The following is a 20,672-nucleotide window of genomic DNA, read 5'->3' on the forward strand; positions in this document are numbered from 1 at the left end:
ACCCCTCCTGTCCAGCTGCACACAAGCCCAGCATTTCCAGAGGCGGGCCAGAATGTCGTCTGGGAAACTGGCCCCTCAACCCCCATGTTTCTCTTTGGACACGAAGAGACTGTTGGAACAGCCTGCTGTCTTGTGGCAGGGGCCCCATATCGAGGTGGCAGGGGAGTCCAGCATTTCCATGTGTCACCCAGACTTGGCAGGTCCCACCTTGGCTAGTTCATGCTTCTGCTAATTATATAACTTTAAAAAGGTTTTGCTAGAAATTTCAGGCAGAGCCCGGGCTTCTGTAGATGGGGCCGCAGATGGCCCACGAATGGCTGGTTGGCTGCTTGAGTGGAGACAACTTGTGGCCCAATTGATGTGGCTGAGATCATAGCTGTGATCCTCACATGGGACAGTGTCCCCCACCGAGGATAACAGTTACCAGCCATGGGATGCTGGCTCATGCCAGACAGAGAGCATCTCGTTTAACTCCCCAACCCCATGACTCGCCTGTAATCCTATTGCATCAGTCACCTGTGGCCACAGCAGTTCTGCATAAAACTACCCCAAACCTTTGCGGCCTGAAACAACCACCAACCATTTGCCTGTGATTCCATGAGCGAGTGATTTATGCTGGGCTCATGTTGGCGGTCCTTCTGGCTTCGGCTGGGCTCCCTCCTGGGTCTGTGGTCACCTGCAGGTCAGCTCAGCTTCTGGGAGTTGGCTGGCTGTTTGCTGGAGTGAGAGGGATTTTGATCTTCGTGGTGTCTCATCCCCCAGCAGGCTAGCCTGGGCTTGTTTACATGCTGGGCACAGGGGTGAGAGTGGGAGAGAGATAGAGGGTACCAAGGCTTGCTAAGGTCTAGCCCAGGACTGGCAGAACATCACTTTTTCCACATTCTCTTGGCCAAAGCAAGTCACAGGGTCAGCCCAGATTCAAGAGATAGGAAAATCACTCCACCTCTGGGTGAAAGGAGCTGCAGTCACGTTGCACAGGGCATGATTCAAGGAGGGGTGAAGGTCTGTGGCCATTTTGGTGGTTTACTTCACGGGCTTCTGCAGGTCAGATGAGTCAGGAACCAAGAGGTTACTTGAAATTGCCTGAACTCACAGAGCCAGGAGGTGGTGGGTCTGGACCTGGGCGGGCAGACAGCAGCACCCCAGCATCCAGCCCCTCTCCCATCTGTCCACAGACATGAAGCCTTCCTGACTGTGAAATGATCTTATCATCTCTGAAAATCCCCAGCACACTGTCAACTTCAAGGAGAAAATCATCTCCAGAGACCCTCGGCTCCTTGAAGGACAGGTGTGTAAGAGAAGTTGGAGGAGGTGTGCTGGGGGCAGTGGACAGATAGCCTGGCAGGTGGCTGAGGGTTGAGTGGACCGGTGGGTGTGTGGGTAGGTGAGTTGTTGGCAGGTAGATGATGTGAGAGGGCTGAGGACAACGTTCACCTCATTTCTGCTTGGGTTCTTCTGAAGTGAAGGGGCAGGAAATAAAGACCTCTGAACTTCCCAGTGGACTTTCTTGGGGCCATCAGGCTGAGGGCCTGAGGGGTGGGGTCTGCACTGGGATGAGATGGCCTTTCCAATCAGAGGTCCTCTGAGCTGGGGACGGTGAGTGCAGAGTCTTCATTCCTTCAGAGGAGGGAGAGCCCAGAGTGAACTTTAGCAGAGAGACTTCAGTGCCGGTCTTCATTTCCCAAGTCTCTAGGCCTGTGCAAGCCACTGGGATTCCCAAGAGGACTCTCATCTTCAAGGAATTTACAATCTGAGTCCCCCTCACAGGGCCCTTGGCCAAGGCCAGGGACACAGTCTGCAGCTCAAGTGCTGGCTGACGGCCACAGAGAGGCCTTCTCCCTCTCTTTCTGGGGCCACCTGGGTGACTGGGTAGTGGATCCCACACGTGTGCCCAGGCTTTGTGTCAAGTATCCCAGCCTGTCTCAAGTATCCCAGCCTGTTTGTGGGACAGGCCTTGGCTCCAGTCTGAGGGCTGCCCCCAGCCATCAGCCTGACAAGCGGGGCCAAGTGCACTGATTCCTAGTTGGTCACGTCACTGTCCATGACCCCGTTTCCTCCCATAGAACTCTGAGGAGACAGGATTGGGGCCCAGGGATCCTCCAGCACCCGGAAGAGGCCTCAGAGAGCAGCAGCCTGAACAGTTGCCTCACTACCTGCCAGCTTCCACCCAACACCACAAGGCTGTTTTTTCTTTCAAATGTGTGTATTTTATTGGGTCAGCTTGACAACTTTTTAACCTAGCTATATGAGATACCTAGTTGAAGACACAGGCCCTTTCCAGCACTGCAGAAAGTCACTTGTGCTCATCTGTAAGTCTCATCTGTACTCTCCAAGGCCACCACTTTTCTGACTGTTAGGTTCTCCACTTTCATATAAATGGAGTCATCCTGCATCCCACGCCTTCCTGAGGTTACACTCTTGTTAATCTGCCCTGGTGTCTCCCCACAGGGCTCCTTGAGGGTGGGACTGTTACGGAACTCATGTCTGGTTGCTCCAGCTGGAAAGCCAATACTCAAGAGGCAAGTGTTGATGGAAAGGAAAGTCTGCTTTATTCCATAGGCCAGCTGGAGGGGAAGGCAGACTCATGTCCAAAGGCCAACTCCCCACTGCCCATCAGTGGGCAAGAGCTTTTATAGGTGGAGGGAGGGGGCTGCATGCAGAAGAGCACAGTCAGCTCTGGCAGTCATCTTGAAACTGGTCATGCAGTGGTCTGACTAGCATCATCTTGATTGTTTTAAGCGCAGTTAATCTTCAGTTCCTGGGTCAGTTTGTTTCCATTTCCTTGAGGCCAGTTCTCAGAATTGTGGCAGCTTATGTCATGGCTACAGCCTGGTCATCATGTAGTTAACTTCTCCACCTGGTGGGGTTTCAGTATCTATAAGACAGCTCAGAGGACATGGCTCAGAATATTACCTATAGACCTTGAGGAAGAACTAAAGGTCCTTAACTTTGTTTAATGACTCAAGTGTCATTATTTTGTCCTCTTTGACTGCTTTCCTTTGTTTCTGTATTTTCTCATTTCTTTAAGTTTATTCTTTGGCTAAAGTCTTTCTACAGACAAGAGGCAGGAGAAGGACGTGGAGGGGTGGGTGTGAGGAGGTTCTGTCCTGGGAAGGCCCCGTAGGGTCCCGTTCCATTTCAGGACTGGATCTTAATCACCTCTGTCCCTGTTCCCCTTCCCTCCAGGCTAACACAGAGCAGGGTGCCCAGTGGATGTGCCTTCCATGAAGGCTACCCTGTCTCTGCACAGCACAGGCTGATGGGTAAGAGCACAGGCTGCATACATTCACATCCTGACAGTCTCACTTACCACTGTGTGACTTTGGGCAAGTTACCTACCCTCTCTGTACCAAACCAGGGATAATAATAGTGCTTGCCTTATAGGATCATTGTGATAAGTGCATCAATATTTATAAAGCTCTTCCAAATGTCTGGGGCATAGTGAGGCTATTTAAATGTTTCTTAAATGAAGACATAAAAGATATTTTCCACGTGAGCAGCTGAGGGCAAGGCTTAGCCCTGTTTTGACCACCATCTCCTGAGTCAGGAGTCAGCAAATTATAGCCTCCCCACCACGAGGTCTTGTAAGTAAAGTTTTATTGGCAACAGCCACGCTCTCTGGTTTGTGTGTTGTCTAAGCTCTTTCATGCTGCAGTGGCAGAGTTGAGTGGTTGCCACAGAGACCACTTACTCTCTGGCCTTTTCCAGAATGAGCTTACTGACCCCTGCCCTGAGTCTTCTAAACCCACCATCAGTCAGGGTCTGCTGCAGCTTCAATGCAAACCTCTCTGACCCGGGAAAAAGTGGCTTCTGTGGATGTCACACGTTTAAATGCCTCAACTGTCCTCTCTACGCAAACCCCCTTGACTCCCAGGGTTTCTTTGGCCTTCATCCTGGTGCTCAAGAGCCCCTGAGGGTTGAGCCTCTGGTGGCCTTTTGTTTGGGGGCTGCATGGGTTTGAATGCATCATCTCTGAGTGGGGACAGGTGAGGAGAGAGCGCAAACACACCTTCAGGGGATTAAAGCTCCACCCAGGGCAACAGCGGCTCCCTCCTGCCACAAGAGCCACAGTCCTGTTTGAAGTGGGTCATTAAGTGTTGGCCTCGGGGCCAGCTCTGGCAAGCCTGCCATTCCTCCGGCACTTCCCAACAAGCTTGCGTTGGAGATTACTCAGGAAGGCGCCAGAGAGTAGGTCGTGAGATATTCAGTTTAATATGTAAACCTGGGGCTGGTCTTCTCAGGCCATGGGTTTACTGGGACATCGCTCAGGGCCTTGCAGAGACTCCCGTTACTCCTGGCAACAGGCCCACCTGCTGTTCACAAGCTCACTGAATAGGCCGCTGCCTTCACAGCCTCCAATGGCTTTGTCCCATGTCCTGGGTCCTGTTGGCTATAGGAATAGCAGGACAGCCCGGGGCTGCTGGGGCTGCGCCTTCTTCCATCCATTTGTTCATCACAGGTTCTCCAAGAGGCAACCATGGGCAAAGCCAACATGCAGCAGGAAAACAAAAAACAAACAAAAACATTAACCATGAAAGAAAAATTGATTAATTGGACTTCTTAAGAGTCTGTTTGGTGTAGCTTGATGACGTTTCCAATTTTGCTGGTGGGGCACAGGGATTTTGAGTTATTTCATGATGTGAAAGGGAATTCCCTGGAGGTCCAGAGGTTAGGACTCCGTGCTTTCACTGCCAAGGGTGCGGGTTCGACTCCTGATTGGAGAACTGAGATCCTGGTAGCCCGAAGCCAAAAGAAGAAGGAGAAGGCGGAGGAGGAGGAGAAGAAGAGAAGGAGAAGAGGAGAAAGAGGAAGAAGAAACAGAGAGGCTGCTTGAGAAAATTTACAAGGTGATCCCGGCACCACCCTTGGCCGGCCCAGCTTCCTGGCTGCTGTGTGGGGCTCTCGCCTCCACCACTGGGTGCTCGGTGAGGGTCTGAGACCTGTTCTGTTACTTACTGGTCATTTACTAGCATGTGACCTCGGAGAGTGACTTCACCTGGCGCACGGCAGTGATGGGAGACGAAGGGCGGGCAGTGGTGCCGGCAGCCACCCCAGCAGAACCCCGCGCGCTGGCTCTTCACATCCTCCAGCAGAGAGTTGATGGACTCCGTGACCACAGCGCCATGGCCCAGAAGCTGACACAAACACCTGAAAATGGAGTGAGTCAAAATTGCAGCCTGCAAATGCTTTACTCAAAGCTGAGTTTTTAAACCAAAGCACAAACCATGGCATTTAAGAATATTAATTCAAAGGAACAAAAAGAGAAACTCAACTTTTATGTACTTTTTTAGAACCCTCTACCCATATTAAAGCAAGACTTAACTCTGCGTCTACTAGAGGTGCAACTGAAGTGTAAGCAACACGCATGGCTGGACGTCCTCACCTGGTGAAGAGTATCCTAGGGTGGCCGGGTCTTGGCAACTGAAGAACAAGTTATCAAAATAGAGCAGATTTCTCTAAAAGTAGCAGGTTTCAAGGGGAGGGGACAAAGATCTCAACAGAGAGTCAAAGATTTGTGGCCATTTAAACAAACTGCCACGGAGGATAAAACTACCTATCGTATGGGCTGGTGATAAGGACTGGAGTTGAACATAATGCAGGTGTTAGACACATGAATACACTGGTATGGTTATCATAGCTGTTAAGTAGTGAATGATTTGAGTGTACCATCTGGTCAGTTCTTTTAGCTCTGACTGTCAGAACTTCAGTATCACGTAGCTTTTCTGCATGAGATGTTCTGAAGTTGATCATCTTGGATCAGGTGCCCCAGAAGCCGACTCTGGGTTGAGGACTTGAGTGTTAGTGATTTATTAAGGATGCACGCACTGGGAAGACAGGTGTGGGAGTGTGGGAAGCAGAACAGAGAGGGATAAGCAGCTCTGTGCTTTCAAGTTAAGTCCTATGGCTTCATCCTGGGGGGGACTCAGGAGTATAAGTTATGCCTCGGAGTTTCCTAGACCTGAAACAAAGGCATTCAGGCATCCTCCAGACCTTGTTCAAGGGCTGCGCTTGGGGGAGGGTATTAACTCCCAGGTGCTTCTATCAACATTTTACCACCTTTTTACTAAGAACAGTCCTCCAGTGAAGAGTCTTGGTGTGAATCATGGAAGCACATTCAAGGGGCAATAGCCAAACAGTTAAAGGGATGCAAAGGGGTCTGGGCAGAACCCTGACAGGCTCTGCTACACTCACTAATACCTATTAGGCTGAATAGACATCAGGAAAGGGTCTCCTTTCATACTGGTTAGGAGAGGAACCAACATCTGTTGAAAGACTACCATGTGCGAGGCCCCACAAGAGATCATTTTAAAATTTTTTAAATTTTTATTTTATTTTTATTATTTTTAATGACTTTATTTATTTATTGGCTGCATTGAGTCCTCCTTGCTGCACACAGATTTTCTCCAGTTGTGGCGAGCAGGGGCTTCTCTTCGTTTCAGTGCGTGGGCTTCTCATTTCGATGGTTTCTCTTGTTGTAGAGCACAGGCTCTAGGAGTGCAGGCTTCAGTAGTTGTGGCATATGGAATCAGTAGTTGTGATTTGAGGGCTCTAGAGCTCAGGCTCAGTAGTTGTGGTGCATGGGCTTTGTTGCTCCGCAGGATGTGAGATCTTCCCGGACCAGAGCTCGAACCTGTGTCCCCTGAGTTGGCAGGCGAATTCTTAACCATTGCACCACCAAGAAATTCCTTAGAGATCGTTTTTAAAATGTCATCGTGTTTAATCCTTAAGCCACCCTAGAAAGGTTTCATTAGCTTCATTTTAGGTGAACAGAGAGCTTCAGAGAGGTATAGGAGCTTGCCCAGGGTCACACAGCTAATAAACTTGGCATCTGGGCTGTGTGCACATGCATGCCTGTCTCCCCGGCTGCTTCCTGAGGATTTGCTTGGCAATAGACGGCTGTCACAAAATCTGCAAATTGCCTAGAGACTGTCTTATCAACATAACTTCACAGCAGTGAACTCGCAGGCTTCTAACTCAGACGTATTAGTTTCCCAGGGCTGCGGTAACAACACACCACACGCTTGGTGGCTTGAAACAATAGGAATTTATCATCTCACAGTTCTGGAGCCCAGCAGTCTGAAAGCCCTGTGCTAGCCAAGGCATGCTCCCCGTGACGCTCTGGGAAGAAACCGTTCCAGCCTCTCCCCTGGATCTGGTAGCTCCAGGCGTTCCTGGGCTTGTAGGCGCATTGCTCCCATCCTCCTCCACGTGGCATTCTCCTGTGTCTTCGTGTCAGCTTCCCTCTGTACATGTCTGTGTCCAAATTTCCCCTTTTTATTAGGACACCAGTCACCTCATCTGAACTTGGTTAAATATGCAAAGACTCTATTTCCAAGTAAGGTCACTTTCTGAGGCACTGGGGGTTAGGACTCCAATACATCCTTATTTTGGGGGAGACAATTTAATTCATATCGGCTGCTCACACATCCCATGGTTTCAATACATTTTTCTCATCGGATTTCCAGCTTCCCAGAAATGAAGACATAAAAGATTATAGAGAGGTAAAGAAAAACAAGAGTTCTACTGCTTAAAAAAGAAAAAAAAAAAGAAAAACAATACTTCCTTTGCAGCAAGCTCTCTCAGTGCTGGGAAAATAGTATCTATACCAAAAGGCCCAGGGTTAAGTCAATCCTAAATTTGGCCTGATCCTAGGAATTCTTGTCATTGCTGTGGGACTTGCTATCAGTCAACAGGACCAAAAAAAAAAAAAAAAAAAAATCATTTTCGGGAACTTAGAAAGCAGGTGGTGTCTCTGCATCAGCCTGGTTTTATGCCCTCTCTGAGCCCAAGGCTGACTCATGGGGAGGTTCTCGAACCTCCATCTCCTGTTTTTTAATTCACTTTGCTTTTTCTTCAACACCACCCGGCTTTTCTGCCGACTACCACAGGAAGCGTGCCCAGGTGCCCTGTCTCATGCTTGGGGCAAGTTCACAGCACGTGGAGGCAGAACTGCGGGCCGAGGAGCCTTGGGATTAAACCCGCCTCTCGCGTCTTCATCACTGCCTGCAAAATAAGGAAACCTCTGAGCTGAAGGGTGGCAGGTCCTGGCTGAGGGTGATGATTCTTGGGTCATCTATGTTCTTGGCTGGAGGCCGGAGCCAACATACCCAGGCAGCATTTGCAGAGAAAAATCCTTATGTTTGCTTACTTCGGTTTCTTGCTTTCTCGTCGAGATTTAAACAGTGCTGAGGCTGAGAATGAGCAGATTCAGGGAAAAACGGCAACAACAATAACAGCCTGGGAAGAGGGGTGGCGAGGCCTGTCGGCCAAGCCGACAGGCTTGGAGGTCTTCCGGAGGTGGTGACCTTTTGATTCTGCCGTGTCCTACCATCTTTTCCCTTACCTTTCCCATCCTGGGTTCTGTGGTTAAAGTCTGGAACTGAGGGCTGTTCTGAGCACGAGACCTGTGGTGAGCAGAGAGGAGATGTAACCGTTTTCTCCAGTGTCCTAAGGAAGAGAAACCCAAATTCAGCCAAGTGGGTAATTTTTCTGAGGCTAAGAAAGAAAAATGTGTGTGGAGCATGCATTCTCAGAGATATTGTATTATGACCTACTATATGTCATGTTCTCTTCTAGAAATAACTTAAATGAACAAAACCATAGGATCTAAACCGATTATACAGTTTCTAGATGGTGGTGATATAGAGGTCTGGGATATTATTTTAGTCCTATCATGCAGATATCAATAGTTAGATTTTGTTTTATTCATGAAAAATTAGATAGCAATATCATTTGTGCTTCTTTTCTAGCACTGGGATAGGGAAAATGCAAGATGAACCTGAAGCATCTTTTTTTTAATTGACGTATAGTTGATATACAATATTATCTAAGTTTCAGGTGTACAATATAGTGATTCACAATTTTTAAAGGTTATACTCCATTCATAGTTATTGTAAAATATTGACTATATTCTCTGTGCTGTACAATATATAGTTCTAGCTTATTTATTTTATACATAGTAGTTTGTACCTCTTAATCCCCTACCCCTGTATTGCCCCTCCTCCCTTCCCTCTCCCCACTGGTAACCACTAGTTAGTTCTCTATATCTGTGAGTCTGTTTCTATCTATCTATCTTTCTTTCTTTCTTTCTTTCTTTCTTTCTTTCTTTCTTTCTTTCTTTCTTTCTTTCTCTCTCTCTCTCTCTTTTCTTTCTTTCTTTCTTTCTTTCTTTCTTTCTTTCTTTCTTTCTTTCTTTCTTTCTTTCTTTCTTTCTTTCTTTCTTTCCTTCCTTCCTTCCTTCCTTCCTTCCTTCTTTCTTTCTTTCTTTCTTTCTTTCTATTTGTTTATTGGCTGCTTTGGGTCTTCGGTGCTGCACACAGGCTTTCTCTAGTTGCGGTGAGCGGGGGCTACTCTTCATTGTGGTGTGCGTGGACTCCTCGTTGCTGTGGCTTCTCTTGTTGTGAAGCATGGGCTCTAGGTGCGTGGGCTTCAGTGGTTGCAGTACATGGGCTCAATAGCTGTGTCTCACGGGCTCTAGACCACAGGCTCAATAGTTGTGGTGCAAGGGCTTAGTTGCTCCTCAGCATGTGGGATCTTCCCGGACCAGGGATCGAACCCGTGTCTCCTGCGTTGGCAGGCGGATTCTTAACCACTGCACCACCTAGGAAGTCCCTGCGAGTCTGTTTCTTTTTTGTTATATCCACTAGTTTTTTATTTTTTAGATTTCACATATAAGTGATAACATACAGTGTTTATCTTTCTCTGACTTATTTCACTAAGCATAAGATCCTCCAAGTCCATCCATGTTGCTGCAAATGGCAATATTTCATTCCTTTTTTGTGGCTGAGTAGTATTCCATTGTACATATATACCACATATTCTTTATCTGTTCATCTGTCGATGGACACTTAGGTTGCTTCCATATCTTGGCTATTGTAAACAGTGCTGCTATGAAGAGCCTGAAGCATCTTGTGGTGCCAGTAAGGAAGGAAGTACTTGAAAAGGATGGGGATGTGTCAGTGGCTGACAGAGCTCCTAATGGCCAAAGCTGGAACAATTGAAGCGATGAAATAAATAACAATAATGTTGGATTATAACCCATGGAGTAAAATAAACATCCTTAAGCACGTACTTGTCTAAGTAAACAAATAAGGGAGAAAGGACAGCTCTTCTTTATAGAAGAATTCTAATTAATAAATGTAGAAAGAGGAAAACAGAAAATCTTCTTAAGAAAACCAGTCTAATAATTTTCAGATCCACTGATGAATGCTAAAGTAGTCGGCAAACGTTTGAGGACAAACAGAATATTTGCAGTCTCAAGTATTTCCTCAAGATATTTATTAATTACAAAGAGAAAAACAGTATCTTCATGGTACACAAATTCAGGAGACAGCACCATAACGAAGTGACCAAAGACAACATCACTGTAAAAAGACATGTCAACACGTTGCTCCCCTGACAGATACACTGAGGAGGGCACGGTGCCTCAGGGTTCCTGTGCAAACACCTCACCTGCATCTGATGCTGAGACAAACACAAACTGAGGGCTATTCTACTAAATAACTGACCAGTACGTTTCAATCATCCTCAAGTCATGAAAGACAGGGAAGACAGGAACGGTCACAGATTCAAGGAGATTAATGATGCATGACATCCAAACACAGTAGTGGGAAAACTGCTGAAGTCCAAATAAAGTCTGCAGATTGGTTGATAGTACTGCACCCATGACAACTTCTTAATTTTATATGGTTATGCTAGATAATCTGGAAAATGGTAAGTAATAAACTTTTCTGTAAGTCTAAAAAATTTTGTTAAAGGACAGAATACATTTGAAAGTAGGTCTATGTTATGTTTCATAGAAAAAGATTTACCAGGAATTCCCTGGTGGTCCAGTGTTTAGGACTCCAAACTTCCACTGCAGGGGTTCAGTCCCTAGTTGGCGAACTAAGATCCTGCAAGTCATACATCATGGCAAAAAGAAAGAAAAGAAAGAAAAAGAAAGAGAGAGAGAGAGAAAGAAAGAAAGAAAGAAAGAAAGAGAGAGAGAGAGAGAGAAAGAAAGAAAGAAAGAAGGAAAGAAAGAGAAAGAGAGAGGGAGAGAAAGAAAGAAAGAGAGAGAGAGAGAGGGAGAGAAAGAAAGAAAGAAAGAAAGAGAGAGAGAAAGAAAGAAAGGGAGAGAGAGAGGGGAGAGAGGGAGGAAGGAAGGGAAGGATTTACCTTTAGTTTCAGAATGGTCTGGTTTTACAGGGCGCCTGCTTATCGTGGACTTAGGGTCATGGAGAGAGGCAAACTTGTGTGTCTATGGAGTAGGAGCCAAAAAGCAGCTGTCAGGGTAGCTGAGACTTTCCTTCTTGCTTTGCCCCTTGCTGACTATTTCCAGGTCGTTTTGATTTTCCAGATTTATACAAATGAACCCCTGGCTCAAAAGTATTACAAATAATTGCAATTCTTTGCATGGGGTAATGTGGCTTATATAATGCCTTGTTCTTAAAAAAAAAAAAAAAAAGGAATACAGAAACCACTTGGTGTGCATTTTGTTTACCCGAAATCAGATGTCATGTTGACCCTATAACTCTATCACTTCTGGCCTCACACTGGTGTGTTAAAGTCCTCAGACCACATCCCGGAAGACCACATCTCTCAACACAATGCTTCAGTTACACAGACCCAACCAATGGAAAGGAAAATAGAGAACAAGGGAGTTTTCCCTGCTAACTAAACAATTAGGACCTTCTGAGAGAAAAAAAATCAAATTTCAAGTAACCAGAAAGTGCCACAGGTCATTGTGGTTATGAAAATCACTGCAACCAACAATTAACAGACAATTTGGATGGTACTGCATCAATGAAACAACTGAAAAGAGTGGAATATCCCCCCCCCCTTTTCTTTTTTAACCTTTTGTAAGCTTTTCAAAGGAACATTTATTTTTAAGGAAACTGTGTTTTTAACAAAGGTGTTGTATGTTCTTTCTTGGTCTATGAATAATAACACTGGTAAAGTAGGGAAAAAGTGGCTCCAGGGGGGCCACCATGAACAGTGGTGCGTGTTACGCACTGCAAAAAAGGGCACCCCAGTGAAGGGCTAGTGCGGCTGAAACCCATCCTTCTCTCTGCCCTCCATGCTGCCTGCCTCTAGGCTCATATCCACCTGGAGGAATGCTTGCCTTGTCCTAATTACACAAAGGTGCTGAGCAGGCTAGTGTTGGCTCTAAGAGGAGGTTTGGTGTGACCAGTGTGGGGAGCAGATTGGGAAATACAAGTTTGGTGTGACAGAAGGGATTTTGGTGATCCTTTGACTATTGAAAACTCTTTACTATTTTATGGCAAATATTTCTTTCTAAATCCAGTGTTTATATTGAAAAAGTAAGGCTCTCTGCTATCCCAGAAACCCACCATATTCCTCATGTATCCTTCAGAAATTTCCTACACACACACACACACACACACACAAATTTACACAAATGGCGGCTTATTATATCCTTTGCTTTTTAAAAACATTAAATAATATTCTTTTTATTATTCTGATAAAATATACATAATATAAGATTTATCATTTTAACCATTTTAAAGTGTACATTTCAGTGGCCTTAAGTACATTCACATTGTTGTACAGCCATAACCACTATTTTTTTTTTTGGCTGTGCCAGAGGTCTTGTGGGATTTTAGTTCCCCAACCAGGGATTGAACCCAGACCACAGCAGTGAGAGCACAGAGTCCTAACACCTGGACCACCAGGGAATTCCCATGAGCACTATTTATGTTCAGAATTCTTTCATCACTCCAACCAGAAACGCTGTACCCATTAAAGGATAACTCCCTATACCCCCTCCCCCAGCCATGGCAACCACCATTCTACTTTGTGTCTCTATGAATTTGACTGTTTCAGGTACCTCATATAACTGCAGTCATATGCTATTTGTCCTTTTGCATCTGTCTCATTTCACTTCAAAAAATGTCTTCCAGTTTCATTCGAATAATATCTTCTATATTATAGTGTATATTAGAACGTCATTTCTCTTCCAGGCTAAGTAATATTCCATTGTATGTATATACCACATCTAGTTTATCCATTCATCTCTCAGCGGACTCTTGGTTTGCTTCAACCTTTTGGCTATTGTGGGTAATACTGCTACAAACATGGGTGTGCAAAAATCTCTCCAAGACCCTGCTTTTAGTTCTTTTGGATATATCCCCAGAAGTAGAATTGTTGAATCATACAGTAATTTTATTTTTAAGTTTTTGAGGAACCACTATACTGTTTTCCACAACAGCTGCACCATTTTAAAAAATTAATTAATTAATTTTTGGCTGCATTGGGTCTTTGTTGCTGCACAAGGGCTTTCTCTAGTTGCGGTGAGTGGGGGTTACTCTTTGTTGTGGTGCAGGCTTCTCGTTGCTGTGACTTCTCTTGTTGTGGAGCACAGTGCTCTAGGCGAGTAGCCTCAGTAGTTGTGGTGCATGGGCTTAGTTGCTCCGTGGCATGTGGGATCTTCCCAGACCAGGGATGGAACCCATGTCCCTTGTATTGGCTGGCAGGTTCTTTCTTTTTTTTTTTTAAAGAACTTTTATTGAGATATAATTGACATACAATAAACTGCATGTATTTAAAGTGTACAATTTGATTTTTTTTCTTATTAGTAATGTATATATGGCAATCCCAATCTCCCAATTCATCCCACCCCAGCCCCCACCCCATGCTTTCCCCACTTGGTGTCCATATGTTTGTTCTCTACATCTGTGTCTCTATTTCTGGGCAGACAGATTCTTAACCACTGCGCCACCAGAGAAGTCCCAGCTGCACCATATTACATTCCCACCAACAGTGCACAAGTGTACCAGTTTCCCCACATGCTCACCAGCACTTGTTTTCTGGTTTTTTGATAGTAGTCATCCTTATTGGTGTGAAGTTGTATTTCACTGTAGTTTTGATTTGCATTTCCCTAATGATCAATGATGTTGAGCATTGTTTCTGTGCTTTTTGGCCATTTGTACATCTTCATTGTTTTTGTTGTTATTGTTTTAAAATATTTATTTATTTATCTATTTATTTATTTATTTGGTTGTGCTGGGTCTTAGTTGTGTCATGTGAACTCTTAATTGTGGCCTACATGTGGGATCTAGTTCCCTGACCAGGGATTGAACCCCAGGCCCCCTGCACTGGGAGTGTGGAGTCTTATCCACTGTGCCACCAGGGAAGTCCCCCTAGCTTCCTTGTTGAAATATTTTCCCAGCACCATTTGTTGAAAAGACTGTCCTTTCCCCCTTGTGAAAAATCATTTGACCGTATGCATGAGGTTTATTTCTGAGCTTTCTTTTCTGTTCCAGTGATCTGTATACCTATCTTTATGCCAGTACCACACTGTTTGTATCACTGTAGCTTTTGCAGTAAGTTTTGAAACCATAAAGTATGAGTCCTCCAACTTTTTTTTTTTTTTTTCTCAAGATTGTTTTAGCTATTTGGGGTCCCTTGAGATTCTATATGAATTTAAAGATAGATTTTTCTATTTCTGCAAAAAATGTCATTAGGGATTTTAATAGGGATTGTATTGACTCTGTAGATCACTTTGGATAATACTAACATCTTGATGATATTAAGTCTTCCAATCCATGAATATGAAATGTCTTTCCATTCATTTGTGTCTTCTTTCATTTCTTTTAGCAATATTTTATACTTTTCAGTATGTCTTTCACTTCTTTGGTTAATTCCTAAGTATTTTATTCTTTTTGGTGCTATTGTAAATGAAATCATTCTCTTTAGTTTCCTTTTCACATTGTTCATCATCAGTGTATAGAAACATAACCATATTTGTGTGTTGATTTTGTATCACCCTCTATCTCTTACTTTTTAAACTGTATGCCTTAGGGCTTTTTCACACAATTAATACTTAGACATACCTCATCATATTCTGGATAGCGTTTCGTTGTATGGATATTCTAGACCTGAGACCAAAGCTACCTGTTTTCATACTTGAGCTGAGAATAGTTTTAAAGTGGTACCTATACAATAAACTTTATGTTGCCTCTATAGCCTAAAATACTATCTGGCCCTTTAAGAAAAAGCTTTTCAGTCCCCATTCTAGAACACACTTGGACAGGCTCCTATTGAAAGGCCATTCAAATTGTTTCCAATTCACTGCTATAATAAACAATTCTCATGTATTGATTTTTGCCCTCAGAAATATCTATCTGTAGGTAAATCCCTGGTAGAGGAAGAATTGCTAAATGAAGAGGTACATGCATTTTAGTTTTTGACAGTTAACACCGAAGGGCCCTGGAAAGAAGTCAGAGCCATTTACCTTTCATCAGCAGCGCCTCTTTCCCTGTGTGCTTACGAGGTGAATTATCCATGTTTTTAATTTTTATTGTCTCATTGGAATTTCTATTTCTTTCAATGTAAGTTAGGTTAAGTACTTTTTCATGTATAAGCTACCTGCTCTTGTCTTTTATTCACTTTTCTTTTGGATGTTGGATTATTGATATTTGCCAGCTCTTTTTGTTTTTAAATAACATTTCTTTCAATATTAAGGCAATTGGGACTTTGTCGTATGAGTAGCAAGTGTTTTTTCCAAGTTTGTCATTTTAAAAAACTTTTAAAATAAATATTTTTCCTTAAATAAACTTTTTTCCTTAGTATATTAATCTGCTTTTTAAAAAAAAAGTGTAGTTGATGTACATTATTATATAAGTTACAGGTGCACAGTAGAGTGATTCACAATTTTTAAAGGTTATATTTCATTTATAGTTATTATAAAATCTTGGCTATATTCCCCATACTGTACAATATATTCTTATAGCTTATTTTATACATAGTAGTTTGTACCTATTAATCTTCTATAAATAAACTTTATATGTACATAAATGTAGCAGTCTTTCCCTTTATGGCTTCTGGGTTGTATGTCTTATTTAGAAAGATCTTCCCTATTTGGAGATGATTTAAAACAAACAAAAAAAAACAACCCTCAACTTTCTTCTCATACTTTTATGTTTTTAAAGTGCTTTCATCCATCTGGAATTGACTTTGGTGTAAGGAGTAAGGTAAGGCTCCAGCTGGCACTCAGCTGTCCCAGTCATTTATTGAAGAATCCATCAGTTTTTTCACTGCTTTGAAATGCCGTCTTTCCATATGTATTTGGGTCTATTTCTGGGTTCTCTTATTTGTCCCACTGATCTAGCTGTACATTCATATGCTATTTCAAGCTCCTTTAATTAGGTATCATTTTATAATACCTTTTATTATTATTCAGTCTCCCCCTATTAGCCTTCTTTCACAGAGTTTTCTTGGCTATTCTTTCATGTTTTACTTTTCATATGACCCTTAGAATCATTTTCATTGAGATCGCATTTTTAAAAATAAATTTATTTATTTATTTATTTATTTATTTATTGGCTACCCTGGGTCTTTGTTGCTGCACACGGGCTTTCTCTCGTTGCGGTGAGTAGGGGCTACTCTTCATTGTGGTGTGCGGGCTTCTCATTGCAATGGCTTCTCTTGTTGCGGAGCACAGGCTATAGGCGCACAGGCTTCAGTAGTTTCGGCACATGGGCTCAATAGTTGTGGCTCACGGGCTTAGTTGCTCTGCGGCATGTGGGATCTTCCTGAAGCAGGGCTCAAACCCCTGTCCCCTGCATTAGCAGGCGAATTCTTAACCACTGCGCTACCTACGTGGTCCCAAGATTGCATTTTAAGATAAATTTAGGGAGAAAAAATGTAATATCAGTTCTTCCTATTCAAAAATAGAGTATGCCTTGCTATTCATTCAGGTTTTTTTTTAAGTTTTGCTAGAGCTTTGGCTCATTTATATTCACTTTAATTGAGTTTATTCCTAGATATTCTCTTTATGGGTATTGTAAGTGGGACTTTTCTTCTACCATATTTTTAAGAGGTTCTTTGTACATCAAAGAGATTGCTTTGGGGAATTCCCTGGTGGTCCAGTGGTTAAGATTCTGTGCTTTCACTGCTGAGGGCCCAGGTTCAATCCCTGGTTGGGGAGCTAAGATCCCACAAGCAGTGTGGCATGGCCAATAAATAAATAAATAAAAACTTTAGAAAAAAGAGATTGCTTTTTGTATGTCAAATTTATAATTAGTCACGTTACTGAATTTTCTCATTATTTCTATTCATTTTTCAGTTGATTCTCCTGGATTTCCCAGATACACAATCATATCACCTACAAGTAACGACACTTTCTCCTAAAAGTTATTTACACATTTACTTTTACTGCAGGATTTCCAGGTCTGCTGTCCTCGAAGGCTATGTCTACAGCCGGGACACGCCAGCTCCGGATGTTTTGCCGTCTACCCTCGGCCCCAGTGGCTGGTTTCCCACAAGCATGAAACTTAACAGAGAAGAGCTCTAAGCAGAGGAGATACAGGTTCATATCTGGAGCTAAGAAAGCCACCTGGCATCTGCCAGAATGACCTTCCTCTCTGCACCCTTGAGCAGCATTTTCCAAACCTCTGTTGAAAATGAAGATGGTTTAGATCACTCAAGTCATACAGGCCTCAGCTGCATTGTTCATAAACTGGAATTATTTCAATATTAAAGGCATGTTTCTAGTTCTTAAAGTTACTAATCCCAGGCAGGAGTAAATTGGCACAACCATCTTGGAAACCTGTTTGGCATAATTTCCTAAGGCTTAACACACCTATAGCCTCTAATCCAGCAATTCCATTCCTGTTTTTATACTCAAGAGAAGCGAAACCCACACACCTACAGTCAATTAATCTTCAACAAAAGAGGCAAGAATATACAATGGGAAAAAGTCTCTTCAGCAAGTGGTTCTGGGAAAGCTGGACAGCCTCATGTAAATCAATGAAGCCAGAACACTCCCTCACACCATACACAAAAATAAACTCAAAATATCTTAGAGACTTAAACACAAGACATGACACCGTAAAACTCCTAGAAGAGATCATAGGTAAAATGTCTCTGACGTAAATTGTACCAGTGATTTCTTAGGTCAGTTTCCCAAGGCATTAGAAGTAAAAGCAAAAATAAACAAATGGGACCTAATCAAACTTCCAAACTTCTGCACAGCAAAGGAAACCATAAGCAAAACAAAAAAATAACTTATGGAATGGGAGAAAATATTTGCAAATGATGTGACCGACAAGGGATTAATCTCCAAAATATATAAACAGCTCATACAACTCAACAACAAAAAAACAAACAACCCAATCTAACAATGGGCAGAAGACCTAAATAGACATTTCTCCAAGCAAGAAATACAGATGGCCAACAGGCACATGAAAAGATGCTCAACATCGCCAATTATTAGAGAAATGCGGATCAGAACTATGAGGTACCACCTCACACCGTTCAGAATGGCCATTATTAAAAAGTCTACAAATAACAAATGCTGGAGAGGGTGTGGAGAAAAGGGAACCCTCCTACAGTCTTTGTGGGAATGTAAGTTGGTGCAGCCACTGTGGAAAACAGTATGGAGGCTGCTCAGAAAACTAAAAATAGAATTACAATATGATCCAACAATTCCACTTCTGGGCATATACCCAGACAAAACTATAATTTAAAAAGATACACATACCCCTATGTTCGTAGCAGCACCATTCACAATAGTCAAGACATGGAAATAACCTAAACGTCCATTGACAGATGAATGGATAAAGAAGATGTGGTACATATATACAATGGACTATTATTCAGCCATTAAAAGAATGAAATAATGCCATTCGTGGCAAGATAGATGAACCTGGAGATTATCATACTAAGTGAAGTAAGTCAGACAGAGAAAGACAAATATCATATGATATCACTTACATGTGGAATCTAAAATATGACACAAGTGAACTTATCTACGAAACAGAAACAGACTCACAGACATAGAGAACAGACTTGTGGTTGCTAAGGGGGAGAGGGGTGGAGGAGGGATGAACTGGGAGTTTGGGATTAGCAGATGCAAACTATTTTAAGAGAATGCATAAACAACAAGGTCCTACTGTATAGCACAGGGAACTATATTCAATATCTTATGATTAACCATAATGGAAAAGAAGATTTAAAAAACCATGTGTATATATATTACTGAATCACTTTGCTCTACAGCAGAAATTAACACAACATTGTAAATCAACTATGCTTCAATAAAAAAGAGAGCGCAAGAAGTGAGCACACAGAGCCACCAAAGTCACAGGCAGGATCCTTCTCAGTAATTCTCTTGGTTCCATCCTCCAACCTAAACCAACTCAAACCTCCATCAACAGAAGGACAGTAAATTACGGTTTATTCACACAACGTAATTTTTTGTAGCAGTGCAAGTGCCTGAAAGAGACATTCACGGTGAGAATGAACGCATTCCGGCTACACTCACAGCATGAATGGTTCCTGCAGATGCGATGTGAGCCCAGCGGCCAGACCCGGCAGAGTACATGCTGCGGGGTTTCTACTATGAACTACTTTTGTGTATCTTCAAAATTCTCCATGATAAAGGCTTCTTTTAGTTGCTCTGAAAAAAAAGTAAAGACTTGTAAAGCCGTTTAGAAAATTTTCCATCAAAATTGCTAAAATGAAGACTGGCAGTTGAAGAAGAAGAAAAAAATGCAAGCAAGAAGTAATGTATTTTACAAAAATGTTAATCCAAAATATTATTTAAGAAGTTTTTGCCGCATGGAGGAGGAGGAGTGGAGTCATCAATGACCTGATTGGGCAGCCTGGAAGGACTCCTGGACGAACACATTCATCCTGAGGTTTGCTGGTCACCCACTGTGGGTGGACCGCAGGGACCCGAGCTCTAGGGCAGGGGGACTGTGTGTCCCGCATCTGCCACTCACCTGTGCCCACGCTGCTCACTCTCTCCTGGTTCTAGATCAGCGCCCACTTCACCGTATCATGAGGAATAGAAAATCACAGACGCAGATGTTCTCGCTTCTCGTAGGAAACGGAAAGGGGTGTGGGGGGCAGATTTGCTTTTGGAATGATGCTCTGAGCAGACAGGGCGAGCAGATGGCAACTCTTGTAGAGAAGCACATGGAGCCCTGAGGTTGGAGTAGTTGAGAGAACGAGCTCGTCTGATGGCTCAGAGGCATGGCCCCCGGAGCTGGAGCCCTGAGACCTGTCTGTGGCCTGCATCCCTGAATTCAGTACAATCTCAAAGATCTGTGGTGACAGAATTAGTATGTGGGAAGGTTCAGAAACATGTTTGGCCTGGGGTGGGGGGTGGGGGGGGCGGTACTTAATGTGGGTGCTCAATGAACCTACTTACTGTTATTACAATAATAAGGTAGCTGCCTGTTTGTTCTGATGTCCCATGGGCCCCTGAAGGATTTCTGGGCCAGCCTACATTTGCAAAATGATGAGACCCTGCCATGGGTAGCTTGAGCATCTTTTTGCTGAAGCTGTAATTGATCCAGGCTGCACCTAATCAACTTAGCTAGGAACTTGGGACTTTAAAATGCCAAACAGACCTTTAATAACACTTTTATAGCTCACGTCCAAGGTCACATGCCATGGTGACACAAACCTCCATGTTCCTCTCCTGTGAAATTGGTGCACATCTTCAAGGTGCTAGGAAGGTTAATAGGAATAGATCCTTGCATAAGGGTAAGACTAAGGTCCCAGGAAGGCCATGGCCCCCGGGTGACTCCTCTCCTCTCTGGGTTTGTCCCAGACTCTCCTGCTCCTGCCCTTGCTCACCGTAAGATGCTGGCTGATCCACCAGGTTCAGTCTGGGAGCAGGCGCTGAGGGTCCTGCCTGTCTTCCCAGACACACAAGACCC

General features: G+C 43.6%; 1 protein-coding gene across 4 annotated transcripts in view; it reads left to right on the top strand.

The window, feature by feature from the left end:
• The window catches only part of KAT14 (lysine acetyltransferase 14), a 62,828-nt gene extending 42,734 nt beyond the window's left edge, over nt 1-20,094 (top strand). For 2 of the 4 annotated variants that reach the window (XM_057701178.1, XM_057701179.1), the window contains exon 11: nt 17,164-20,094. In XM_057701178.1, coding sequence (XP_057557161.1) covers nt 17,164-17,296 — 133 coding nt within the window. In that variant the 3' untranslated portion in view covers nt 17,297-20,094. Of the gene's footprint in view, nt 1-1,175; nt 1,289-2,063; nt 2,196-15,932; nt 15,975-17,163 lie in introns of those variants that run through there. The other 2 variants (XR_009048343.1, XM_057701182.1) reach the window with 2 other exon arrangements.
• The last annotated feature ends 578 nt before the right edge of the window (nt 20,095-20,672 follow it).

Source organism: Hippopotamus amphibius, chromosome 12 (genome assembly GCF_030028045.1).
Source record: "Hippopotamus amphibius kiboko isolate mHipAmp2 chromosome 12, mHipAmp2.hap2, whole genome shotgun sequence".
Classification (NCBI taxonomy): Eukaryota; Metazoa; Chordata; class Mammalia; order Artiodactyla; family Hippopotamidae; genus Hippopotamus; species Hippopotamus amphibius.